This window comes from Cottoperca gobio, unplaced genomic scaffold, assembly GCF_900634415.1.
Source record: "Cottoperca gobio unplaced genomic scaffold, fCotGob3.1 fCotGob3_293arrow_ctg1, whole genome shotgun sequence".
NCBI lineage: Eukaryota > Metazoa > Chordata > Actinopteri > Perciformes > Bovichtidae > Cottoperca > Cottoperca gobio.
In genome coordinates, this window is record NW_021166902.1 from 139,765 (window position 1) to 152,500 (window position 12,736).

The 12,736-nt window shown below is 39.9% G+C and overlaps 2 protein-coding genes across 15 annotated transcripts in view; both read left to right on the plus strand.

Annotated features, from left to right (window-relative positions):
- lrrfip1b (leucine rich repeat (in FLII) interacting protein 1b) overlaps positions 1-9,992 on the plus strand; it is a 36,269-nt gene extending 26,277 nt beyond the window's left edge. For 9 of the 14 annotated variants that reach the window (XM_029427091.1, XM_029427092.1, XM_029427094.1 and 6 more), the window contains 4 exons: positions 2,546-2,638; positions 2,825-2,917; positions 3,038-3,167; positions 3,804-7,040. In XM_029427091.1, coding sequence (XP_029282951.1) covers positions 2,546-2,638; positions 2,825-2,917; positions 3,038-3,167; positions 3,804-5,767 — 2,280 coding nt within the window. In that variant the 3' untranslated portion in view covers positions 5,768-7,040. Of the gene's footprint in view, positions 1-2,545; positions 2,639-2,824; positions 2,918-3,037; positions 3,168-3,803; positions 7,042-7,074; positions 7,125-7,313; positions 7,432-8,260; positions 8,341-8,428; positions 8,534-8,620 lie in introns of those variants that run through there. The other 5 variants (XM_029427097.1, XM_029427105.1, XM_029427104.1 and 2 more) reach the window with 4 other exon arrangements.
- Positions 9,993-11,386: 1,394 nt separating this feature from the next.
- The window catches only part of dph3 (diphthamide biosynthesis 3), a 3,031-nt gene continuing 1,681 nt past the window's right edge, over positions 11,387-12,736 (plus strand). The window contains exons 1-2 of the mRNA XM_029427137.1: positions 11,387-11,583; positions 12,526-12,600. Of these exons, the coding sequence (XP_029282997.1) occupies positions 11,476-11,583; positions 12,526-12,600 (183 nt within the window). The 5' untranslated portion in view covers positions 11,387-11,475. The remainder of the gene's footprint in view (positions 11,584-12,525; positions 12,601-12,736) is intronic.

Below are 12,736 nucleotides of genomic sequence, written 5' to 3' on the forward strand. Positions count from 1 at the left end.
GCGCTCTCCCTGGAACCTCTCCTCTGCAAAATACGCTCCAGCCTACAAGGTCTGGTTTTACCTGGTTTTAATAGCAGATTTGTTTTATCCGCATACGCAGATGATATTATTGTTTTTATAAAAGCCAGAGAGATGCGGACATTTTAACAGATATAGTAGATAGTTTTAGTGTAACATCGGCAGCGAAGGTAAATTGGAAGAAAAGTGAGGCCCTCGCTGTCGGGGAGTGGCGTGGCGGTCTCCCAGTTCTTCCCCAGAGCCTCACCTGGAGAACTGACGGCCTGAAATATCTCGGAGTATTTGTAGGAAAAGAAATTATTGTCCAGAAGAACTGGGAGAACGTCACAGAAAAGATTCAGGGAAAGCTTTCCAAGTGGAAGTGGCTGCTCCCTCAGATGTCTTTTAAAGGTAGGGTTTTGGTTTTAAACAACCTTGTAGCATCCCAATTGTGGCACCGTCTGACCTGTGTAGACCCTCCCTCTGGCCTTTTAGCAAAACTGCAGAAAGAAATGGTAGATTTTTTTTGGGATGGTCTACACTGGGTGCCACAGGGGGTGCTGTTTTTATCCAGAGAGGAGGGGGGACAGGGCCTTGTCCACCTGGCCAGCCGAACAGCCACTTTTAGACTTCAGTTTTTACAAAAATATCTTACCGGCCCGGCTGATTTGGTGTGGAGAGATGTGACCAGCTGCATTCTCAGACGTGTAAATAACCTGGGGCTGGATGCTGCTCTGTTTTTAACTGATTCTAATTTTTTAAAGTTAAATGGGCTGCCTCCATTTTATCAGGGTGTTTTTAAGTCTTGGGCCCTTTTTAATCATAAAAGGTGTCCAATGGCGGACTCTCTGCACTGGTTGTTGAAGGAGCCTTTAATTTACAGAGCCAGGCTGGACGTCAGCAGCAGCAGCACACCCAGCCTGATGGTGGCGCTCTGCAGGTCCAGAACCCTGTGCCTGCAGCAACTGGTGGATGCAGTGGGGCCGGCGCTGAGTGATGCCCGAGCCCTGGGCTTGCTGCTGGGTCTGACCTCCGTTCGAGTGGCTGAGAGGATTCTGGAGCTGTGGAGCCAGAGGCTATCGGGGAAGGAAAGGAGCCAGATAAAAGACTACGGTGACGGGAAGGCTTCTCCAGACCCAGCAGACCCTTTTCCAGAGATCAACCTGAGCCCAGGGCTGGGAGAACTGACCGGTCCCCTGCTCAAGGTCATTAACCCGGCAGGACTGACGCTGCACAGAGCCGACAAAAAGACTCTATATATGAACTGTGTCAAAAGCATCCACAAGAAAGGCCTGTGCAGCAGACCCTCCACTGTGTGGAGCAACAGACTGGGTTCAGGAAGTGGACCAAGCCCACAGTGGGGGTCTTTTTACAAACCTCCCCTCAAAAAGCGGACAGCCGACCTCCAGTGGAGGATTTTACATGGTGCCGTCGCTTGTAACGCTTTTATCGCCGTTATTAATCCCGCTGTTTTTAACAAATGCCCTTTCTGCAACCTACGTGAGACTGTATTCCATGTTTTTACTGAGTGTAAGAGACTCACAGAGTTCTTCTCTCTTTTAACATTTGTTTTTAGTCTTTTTAACGTAGTTTTTACCGAGAGTGTTTTTATCATGGGAGCTGCCTACAAAAAAGACAACAAAGAAAAGTGGCAGCTCCTAAATTTCCTCTCGGGAGAGGCAAAAATGGCCATATACATTAGCAGGAAAAACAGAGTTGAGAACAGAGAGGGGCAGGAGGCCAAGACAGTGTGGCTGTGCAATATCAGGGCAAGACTCTGGCTCGATTTTAGGTTTCACAAACATACCGGGGATCTCGACACTTTTAAAGAACGTTGGTGTTTTAAAAATATTATCTGCACTGTGAACAATGAATGTTTACACTTTGCACAGGTTTTTATTGGATAATTTTTATATATTTATGGAGTTGTTATTTATAAATGTATATTTTTTGATATGATAATATGATTTTTCGTTACACTTTATGAGTAAACTGTTTGTTTTAAGAATATGTAAATAAAGTGTTTTTGAAAAATCAAAAAAAATCTCTCTGTCTCTGTCTTGTCTCTCTCTCTCTCTCTCTCTCTCTCTCTCTCTGTCTCTCTCTGTCTCTCTCTATTTCTCTTTCTCTCTCTCTCTCTGTCTGTCTCTCTCTCTGTCTCTCTCTCTCTCTCTCTCTCTCTCTCTCTCTCTCTCTCTGTGTCTCTCTCTCTGTCTCTCTCTCTGTGTCTCTCTGTGTCTCTCTGTCTCTCTGTCTCTCTCTCTCTCTCTGTCTCTCTATCTCTCTCTCTCTTTCTGTCTCTCTCTGTCTCTCTCTCTCTCTCTCTCTCTCTCTCTCTCTCTGTCTATCTCTCTCTCTCTCTTTCTGTCTCTCTCTGTCTCTCTCTCTCTGTCTCTCTCTCTCCTCTCCTCTAATAATCTTATGTATTCTTGAGTATTTTATAGGATAAAGTTTTTCCTCTTCTTCCTCTTCCTTCTATTCCTTTTCCTCTTCTTCCTTTTCCTCTTCTTTCTTTTCCTCTTCTTCCTTTTCCTCCTCCTCCCCCCAGGAGGTGTCTGAGCTCCGGGTGAGGAGCAGCTCTTACTGTCAGGAGGTCTCTGACCTGCAGGAAGTTCTGCAGTGGAAGGAGAAGAAGATGGCGGTACGACACAGTTAGACACCACAGAAGATAACATGCAGTCAGGAAGCTGTCCCCTCTCTGAACCTCGTAACAACTCATGTTTCTGTTTCCTGTTTCACTTCTTTCCCTTCACCTTCCACTTCCTCCTCTCCCTCTTCTTTTCCTCATCTTTTCTTCCTCTCTCTTCCTCTAACCTCCCCCTCTCAGGCGTTAGAGAGGCAGATAGAAATCGCTGACATCGTTCAGATCGAACGCGACCGGCTCAGAGACGACGTCGTTCGACTGCGAGATTTACTGAAGGTGATGTCACTGCCTCCACTGAGTGATGACGTCACTGAGTGATGACGTCACTGAGTGATGACGTCACGCAGAGAGCCCCTCTCATTGGTTGTGTACTGACTGATGATTTCCTCCCAACAGAAACACGGCGTGGTCGTGTCTCCTGAACTCTCCACCAATGGGGAGACGGGACAGGATGATGATGTCAGCGCAGAGTCTGCCTCTCGATTGGCTCAGGAGCCGTCTCACGGCGGCAGAGAGAGCATGCTGGGTAAGAATAATCAAACAGTTATGAACACATAATGATCATTTATAATACTAAAAATAACAAACAAGAAAATAAAAACACTTAAATACTGTTCAGAATTATACAATATAAAGACAACAATGTAAGAAGTTTTTAAAGAAGTTTTTAAACCTTTAATCATGATCTTAATTAATCAATTTGAAAGTCTTAAAATGTGATTTTTTAAATAAATGTACTTCTTTCTATTAAATCAAAATGATTCAAGATCATCAATTTTTAAGTTTGAATGATAAAAAGGAGAAATTCAGAGACTTGTTAAGTAATATTTTAACTAAAAGCTTTGAGTCACTTTGTCTCTTGACTAAACTTCAGAGATAAAATAAAAACAAGAACTACGACACATTTACTGATTTCAAGCTAATTTAGTTTAATATTAAAGTAATTTTTTCCGATGTGCATTTCATCAAGTTTGAATGTTTGTGTCGTTTAATAAATGCCACTTCAGCCTCATCCTGAAGACTTTTAATTCTTCTACGATCACGACGTTGATTCATCTCTCCCTCAGTCAGTTTTCGGGCTAATTCCCAACAAAGTTTAATTCTCTCGTCTCTAACCAGTCAAGTGTGTCTGGTCCTCCAATGATTCTTCATGGTCTTTCAGGGAAAGTTGGAGAGCCGGCAGAGACGAGCAAACTCCTACAGGACGCCGTGAACTTATTAAATGCCACGTCCACTGGCGAGCAAACCACACCGGTGAAGGGGTTTGATACACGGGCCAAAGACAAAGCAGGGGGAGACAAGGACGCAAGGAAACTGCCAAGAAGCAAAGGAAGTGAAACATCTCAAATCCGACAGGACGGAAATTCATTGCTTAGAAATAAAGGAATGAAAAAACAACCGGGAACGTGTGAGCCGAAAACTGCAGTCGCCCGATTCGTTGACTCTGAGGCCTTTAAAGGCAGAACCAAACCGTTAAACCAGGATGTCCTTGTGACAGAAATGGAGCGCTCCTTTGACGATCAAATCTGCAAAAAGAAAGGAACTCAAGTGTCTGTTTCATGGCCGAGTCTCACGGCTGCTCATGAGAAACAAAAACAACACGTGACGGGAAACCAATCTTCTGACAGGGATTGTGCGCAAAATCCTTTGTCGGCTGTTGATCCAATTTTCCAGAATCCAGAGAAAGATGGAAACACGTGCAGAGATGTCAGCGGTTCAGGAGGGGAAGTCGTGGCTGTTTCTGCAGCTTTGGGTGGGAAAGAATATAAAATAAACGAGTTCTGTACTCCGACATCAGCGGACAATTTGAAAGAAAATGAGGCTGAGATCGGTGGTGATGAGTGTGATGGACAACGTTCTGAAGATGAAGATTCAAGCATTCTCACAGATTTGGTAGAAAATGAGACGTTTGTACCGATGGGTCAAACTTCTCAAGGTCTCGTGCACCAACGACAAGTTTTAGGGAACTTGGGAAGTCCCCGTAACAAAGAAAAAGCCTTGAAGAACGAGGGCGATTTAAGATTCTCTGGTGTTTCTGAAGGTCCAAGTGAAACCGGACCTTCAGATCTTGATGCATTTCTAACAGCAGAGGAGGCAACCGTTGGGGGAACGTCGGGTACACCTGAGAGACCGGAGAACTGGGGGGTTTATGAACCGGTTCAGAGTCAGGGAAAGACTTCATCAGTGGAGATGTGGAAGGACTGGATACTTTTGGAAAACACGATTCACAGCATGCTGAGAGGGTTTGTTGAAGAAAATCAGGGTTTCGCAGCTGAAATCTCGAGGATCTTCCCAGAGGTCCCAGAATCTCTCGAACGGTGGATTTCAGAGTTCCAGGAGACGCTTAAGATTGTCGCAGAAAATGTGTCGGACCAGCGTGACTCAGTTGAAGAACCAACAGGACAAGTGACGGGTATCAAGGACTCACCAGAAAGAAGTAAAAACCCAGATGATCCTGAAAGTGAGAATCTGGCAAGGATAAATGACTGCTCAGTCTCAGGGATGTTGGCGGGACCACCTCACACTTATCACGTCTCCGTGGACTCGAGGAAAGTCCACGAAGACGCTCAGGATCCTCCCGCAATGGCTGACCAAGAATCGCCACAAAATCCCTTGGACTTACCGAGCATTTGTACATTTAATGTGGAATCCTCTCCAGAAGAAACGAGGGATTCTGTTGACGCAGAAGAAGAAAAGCGAAGTCGGAGACATCCTGCGGCGACGAGCTGGTCCGAGGAATTTGTTTTTGTCGAACTGTACTTTGCTGAACCTGTTGTTGAAGAAATTGTTGAGACGCAACTCAAAAAGCCCCGAACGTTTCCCACAAACTCTTCCTTCAGGAGGCTGATAGAGATAACTGCGGAGGAAATCAAGGCGATGGCTCTGCCAGAGCTGGTGTTCATGAGCCTGCGGGAAGGGATCGCCGAGGATCTACGTGTCCACGAGACGACACACGCTGAGGACCGGGAGCTGTCGGACAGAGACACGGACAGCTGTGAGGAGGTGGACGAGGAGGCAGGCAGGGACGGAGGTTGTGGTTCTGTGGGAACGCCAGCTGAAGAGATTTCAACCTTTTGTTCTCCGACATTAAAGACGTCAGTAGATCCCCGACTCATGACTTACTGAAGCTTCTACGTGTCTTAAAAACGTTGGTTGCTAACACGTATCTAAATAAGACTAAACGTCATCGCGCTAACATTAGCCGCCGTTAGCTTAGCACTGGTGACGTGAAGTACAGAAATACTTGGTCATCCCTGCAGCTGTCTTGGAAAAAACATGAAATGTTAAGTGGCGGTCTGTTATTTCGCTGCGAGCAGTAAATTCCTGGAGTCTCTGCTCAAAATCACAAAATACGTAAACGTTTTGAGGCTTCTGATTTTTTCATCGCAGTAATTCACAAACCTTCAGCTTCTTTCACCTCCGTCAGGGAGCAAAGAAGTTAGATATTCACTTTAGAGATCAGACACTTTCTTTTTTCATATTATGAAGCCATTAATGCGTAATTATAAGAAATCACAAACTGCCTGTATGATGTGTGTTGAAGTTCCCCTTCATGAAGTCTTCTTTAATAAAAACTAAATAATCAGAAATAATAAAGCTTGAATCTGACTTCTGTGTGGCTCGTTTTTTATTCCTGGTGCTGCAAGCTGGAGCGGAAACATTCACTGCTACGATTATTGGACAGAACGCAGTTAAAATGTTATTCCCAGTTATTAATATCCACATGGATATTATCCATTCATGAGGTTAAGATATACAATGAAATGTATTAAAACGTCAGCACTGAGCCAACAAATAAAATCATATTTAAATTATTTGACTGGGTTCTGTAGCTTCTGTCTGGCAGCCATGTTGATTAAATTTACTGTATAGTTTCTAATATTTTATTTACTTTATGTATTTATCAGTATGTGTCTTTGAGATTTTCTTGCCAGTGAAATCACTACACTTTACAGGGGTAAGAAACTGTATTTATTACCTCATTTATGAACATTTTTGTATGATTAATAACTTAATTTATTTATATTAATAATTGTAATGTTTATAATTCAATCCATAATTTTTTTGGGAGAAATAATTGATTGAAAATGTTGGTGCTTGGTAATTCAGATGAAGCCACAAATAATAATAATAATAATCGGGTTAACTCTGATGAAATGTTTGTGTGTAATTTACATTTAAACGTGTTCAACATGAGGCTTCATGAAGTGATTTCTGACCACTAGGGGGCAGATAGACTCCCGTAATAATTCAAGCACTTATAAGTAAGAATAATTACTTACCAACCCTTAAAACCCTTAAAAGTTAGTTAAACATATTACTTAGTGGAGTTTTGTTTGTAAGTGCCTTCCTTGTCCTGCGCTTTACCTGCCGATTGTCACCTGTGTCTCTGACGATCAGCAGATTAAATAAAGCTTTTCTTTGTGTTGCAGAGCTCCGGCTGAAGAAACTCTTTGAAGAAAGAGAGAGTTTACAAGATCAGGTGACGTTTGCTTCACAATATACAAATGTACAATATGTCACTTTCTGCACTCGGGGTCCCTCAATGAAAACAATAAGAAAAGACGCGGTGCAGCAGCATGGCATCATGGGAGTTGTTGTCTTCTTTTTTCATTGTTCCTCAGAGGTGATTAATGTTTTTTATGAGTCAGTATCTGGCTTTTGTGTGCAGGTGAGGCTGATGAAGTCTCAGCTGGATCAGAGACAGAAGAACGGGACAGACGGGGTCCAGGATCCAGAGGGGAGCAGCCTGGAGAACGGGCTGGACCCTCATCTTCTGGACCTCCAGAGTGAGTTCTTCTTATTACCAGAGATGGTTTAGAACGGAGACTAGACGGGTCCTGGGACCAGAGATGGGTGTTCATACTAGAGGCGGGTCCTCGGAGTAGAGGCCGGTCCTGAGACTAGAGTCCGGTCCAGGGACTAGAGGCAGGTCCTGAGACTAGAGGCAGGTCCTGAGACTAGAGGCTGGTCCTGAGACTAGAGGCAGGTCCTTGGACTAGAGGCAGGTCCTGAGACTAGAGGTCGGTCCTGAGTCTAGAGGCAGGTCCTGAGACTAGAGGCTGGTCCTGAGACTAGAGGCAGGTCCTGGGACTAGAGGCAGGTCCTGGGACTAGAGGCAGGTCCTGAGACTAGAGGCCGGTCCTGAGACTAGAGGCCGGTCCTGAGACTAGAGGCCGGTTCTGAGTCTAGAGGCCGGTCCTGAGACTAGAGGCTGGTCCTGGGACTAGAGGCAGATCCTGAGACTAGAGGCAGGTCCTGAGACTAGAGGCCGGTCCTGGGACTAGAGGCCGGTTCTGAGACTAGAGGCAGGTCCTGAGACTAGAGGCAGGTCCTGAGACTAGAGGCCGGTCCTGGGACTAGAGGCCGGTCCTGAGACTAGAGGCCGGTCCTGGGACTAGAGGCAGGTCCTGAGACTAGAGGCAGGTCCTGAGACTAGAGGCCGGTCCTGAGTTTAGAAGCCGGTCCTGAGACTAGAGGCTGGTCCTGGGACTAGAGGCAGGTCCTGAGACTAGAGGCAGGTCCTGAGACTAGAGGCCGGTCCTGAGACTAGAGACAGGTCCAGGACTCGGGGCCTCTCTGTTTTTATTTTAATAATCAAACCTTTTCTTCCTCCAGGAGACGCCAACAGACAGATCAGTGATATGAAGTTCAAACTGGTGAAATCTGAACAGGAAGTCACGACGCTGGAACAAAATGTTCGTACTTCTTAACGTCAGATAAAGTGAAACGATAAAAGTGTTTTAAGAGTCTTTATCTTATAAAGATGTTCCTTGTGTTTGTCAGGTGATCCGTCTGGACGGTCAGGTGACTCGATACAAGCTGGCGTCAGAAAACTCTGAGAAGGTCGAAGACGAGCTGAAAGTGGAGAAGAGGAAACTTCAGAGAGAGGTTTTATATATTAAATTTAATTGAATTTACTTTGTTACTTCTGGTCTGTGAACATGAACGTTGAATGTTTGCTCCGTGTCCCTGCAGCTGCGCTCGGCTCTGGATCGCATCGACGAGCTGGAGGTGAGTAACAGTCACCTCGCCAAGCGTCTGGAGAAGATGAAGGCCAACCGCAGCGCCCTGCTGGCCCAGCAGTGACGCAGCGTCCCGGAGCGTTCTTCAGTGGACTGTGCCGTGAGAGACAGCCAGCGTTTGTTTCTGCTCTGCATGCAGAACAGGCGAAAGACAGTCAAAGAAAAATATAATATAAATAATGTATTCCTCAGAATCAGGTTTTTAGGGTTAGTGTATCTGTGCAAACATAATCACAATAAGAGAAATTAAAACTGAAAAATATGAGCAAATGTTTGACTCTCCTGTGCTAAACCCCCCCCCCGCCAGCCTGCTCAGGTGTTCTAAACAAAGACGCCTCCAAAGACTCAGCTGTGTTTTGGTGTTTCTGTTCTTCCTCTGGTTTCCTGAGCAGCAGGTGGGCAGGGTCAGAGTGTTGAACTGCAGAACTTCTAATGTTTTAATCTCCGGAAACTAAGAGGACAAACCAAACGGACTCTGAACCAAACGGACTCTGAACCAAACGGACTCTGAAGAGGACTTTTTATTATTCAGCAGAAGAAGAAGCTTCAAACCCGGAAAACAAAGACAAACATCCATCCTGCGGATGGAAGTCCTGCGGGGCCACCGTAGACCTGAGTCCTGCGGGGCCACCGTAGTCCTGCGTCCTGCGGGGCCACCGTAGTCCTGCGTCCTGCGGGGCCACCGTAGTCCTGCGCTCGCTCCTCCAACGATTCTCCTCGTGTGTTGCTAGAACCACAAACCACAGAAGCTCCTCGCAGCACTCGGATGTAAATCACCAGCTTGTGAAGAGTTTGGATCCAAAACAAGAAATCTTTACATTTTATTTTCTTAATGAACACATTACATTATATTTAGTTTCATAATATTCTTTTTCTTATCGTACAATATTTAGTTTCCCCTCATTTAAAATGTATTTATTCTGTTTTTACCTCGGATATAAAGCTCTTTTATCAATTCTGTGTTTCCTTCAAAAATATAAAGAAAAATATATAAAAGTCAGAGAAATTGAATATTGTGTGATAAGAGAATCGGTTTTTAATTTCTATTTAATTTGGGGCCACAAGTGTGTTAAATAAAGTTTTAAAACATTCCCCGGTAGCAATGGATCCAAACGCTTCGTAAATATAAATATCATGTGAATAATGTTATAATAATGTATCGCAATAACTCCAGTTTTTGAATGTACGAGCCGTGAATCTGAGGGTGTTGGTTTTATTTTGGCGGGGTGTCAGCACTCTGAGGAAATTTTATTTTCTTGATCAGGAAGTGATTAAATATCAGAAACATGTTTTATTGATCAGAATATTAAACTCATGAAACATCACATGTTTCCTCCTGTCTATTTCTGTTATAGTAACTAAAGTCGGGTTGTTACTCCTTTTAATAATTATTATTATAAATTGAAAAGGTATTTATCTAACATACTGACCCCACATTTTTTGTATTTATTTTTAAATGCCTATATTTCATTAATTAAATGTAGATGTATTTATATTATATACCATTATTATTAGTTTATTTTAAAATATATTTATATAATATACCAACCACCGTTTTTTCAAATGTTTTAAATTTAAACTAAATGAATGTATGTATTTGAAAATACTAAATCCCTTTTTATACAAACGCAATAAAATAAAGTAAGTACATATACATATGTATGTATATATATATACACATGTATATATACATATATATATATATATATACGTATATATATGTATGTATATATATATATACACATGTATATATATATATATATATATATATATATATATATATATATACACGTATATTACATATATATATATATATATATATATACACGTATATACATATATATACGTGTATATATACATATATATATATATAGTATATATACATGTGTGTATATATATATATATATATATATATATGGTATATATATATAATATATATATATATATATATATATATATATATATATATATATATATATATATATATATGTATATATATGTATATATATGTATATATATGTATATATACATATGTATATATATATATGTATATATACATATGTATATATATATATGTATATATACATGTATATATACATGTATATATATATATATGTATATATATATGTATATATACATGTATATATATATATATATATATATATATATATATATATATATATATATCTATATACATGTATACATGTATATACATGTATATATTATATATACATGTATATACATGTATATATTATATATACATGTGTATACATATAGATATATATATATATATATATACATACATATATATACATATATATATATATATATGTATATACATGTATATATATATATATGTATATATACATACATACATATATATATACATATATATATATATATATGTATATACATGTATATATACACATGTGTATACATATATATATATATATATATATATATGTATATATACATGTGTATATATATATATACATACATATATATACATGTATATACATGTATATATATATATATATATATATATATATATATACATGTATATATACATGTGTATATATATATATATATATATATATATATATATATATATATGTATACATACATACATACATTTTTTCTAACATTTTTTTCAATATATATATTCAACATTTTATCATTTAAATAAAGTTCTCAGGAAAAGACGTAATGCGTCATACACCTGAGACAGCAGTCACGTACGTCATCACGCCGTGCCGTCCCACGCTGTAACAAATGTTGAGCTGACAGTTTTCGCAGTTTTCTTAGAAAATGTCGGTGTTTCACGACGAAGTGGAGATCGAGGACTTCGAATACGACGAGGACACGGAGACATTTTACTTCCCCTGTCCCTGCGGAGACAAGTTCGCCATAACTAAAGTAAGTAACTGAGGCTAACAGCTTACTCTTCTTCCTCCTCCTCCTCCTCTTCTTCTTCTTCTTCTTCTTCTTCTTCTTCTTCTTCTTCTTCTTCTTCTTCTTCTTCTTCTTATGTGTTGGAGGATTAACTCAATTAAAACATATTTATAATTAAAGAAGCAACTTCTTAGACTAGCAGACATGTTTTTGTTTTTAGCATGAGTAGCCTGGTGTATCATGTTCCCACACTGATGGACTTCACACCAAACTGCATTCAATAATCTGCTCATTTTAAATGTATTCCGCTCCAGTGACTTCTCAACTTGGTAAACTAAGTATTTAATGGCTTTTACTCATAATTAAAGTACTTTGATGAATTCGGCCATCATTTGTTGATAGATAAAAGTTCTTAAATGATCTTTTACAAGAAAGATGCCAGAAGAAATCAGGATATAAGGAATCAGACATTTGTTTTTTAAAGTATTCTTCTCTTGAAATGACACGTTATAATTTTCAGTAATTATTAATAACCTTGATTTATCACGTTATAAAAGACACCAAACGTTTTAAGTTATCCTAAAAAGAAAAAAGATATCACATTAAATAAGTAAATTAAAAACGTCAAATATATTAAGAGATACAAAAGATAAATAAACGTATAAAATATATTATATTTTCTCAATTATTACTGTATAGATTAAACATATAAATGAATTTATTTAAGTTACTTTCATTCCTTATTTTTCCTTATTTTTGAAAATGCTTATATTAATGATGATATATTTAGTTCTCTTTTTATATATATATATATATATATATATATATATATATATATATATATATATATATATTTAATGATCTGCTGGCGTGAATAAAGAGTAAATAAATAAAGATAAAGTAATTAGTAATTAGATAATTAGTAATAAAGTAAATAAAGAGTGAATAAAGTGGTTGTGTCTGCAGGAGGATCTGGAGAACGGCGAGGAGGTGGCGACGTGTCCGAGCTGCTCGCTCATCGTGAAAGTGATCTACGATCAGGTCAGTGAACGCACCACGAAGAACCTTTTTACTTAATAAATCCTGTAAATGTTTTCATATATATTTTAATCTTTCTGGGTTGAAGATGCAGAGTTATGAGGGCCATAACAAATATTAAATCTGTGAAAGAATATAA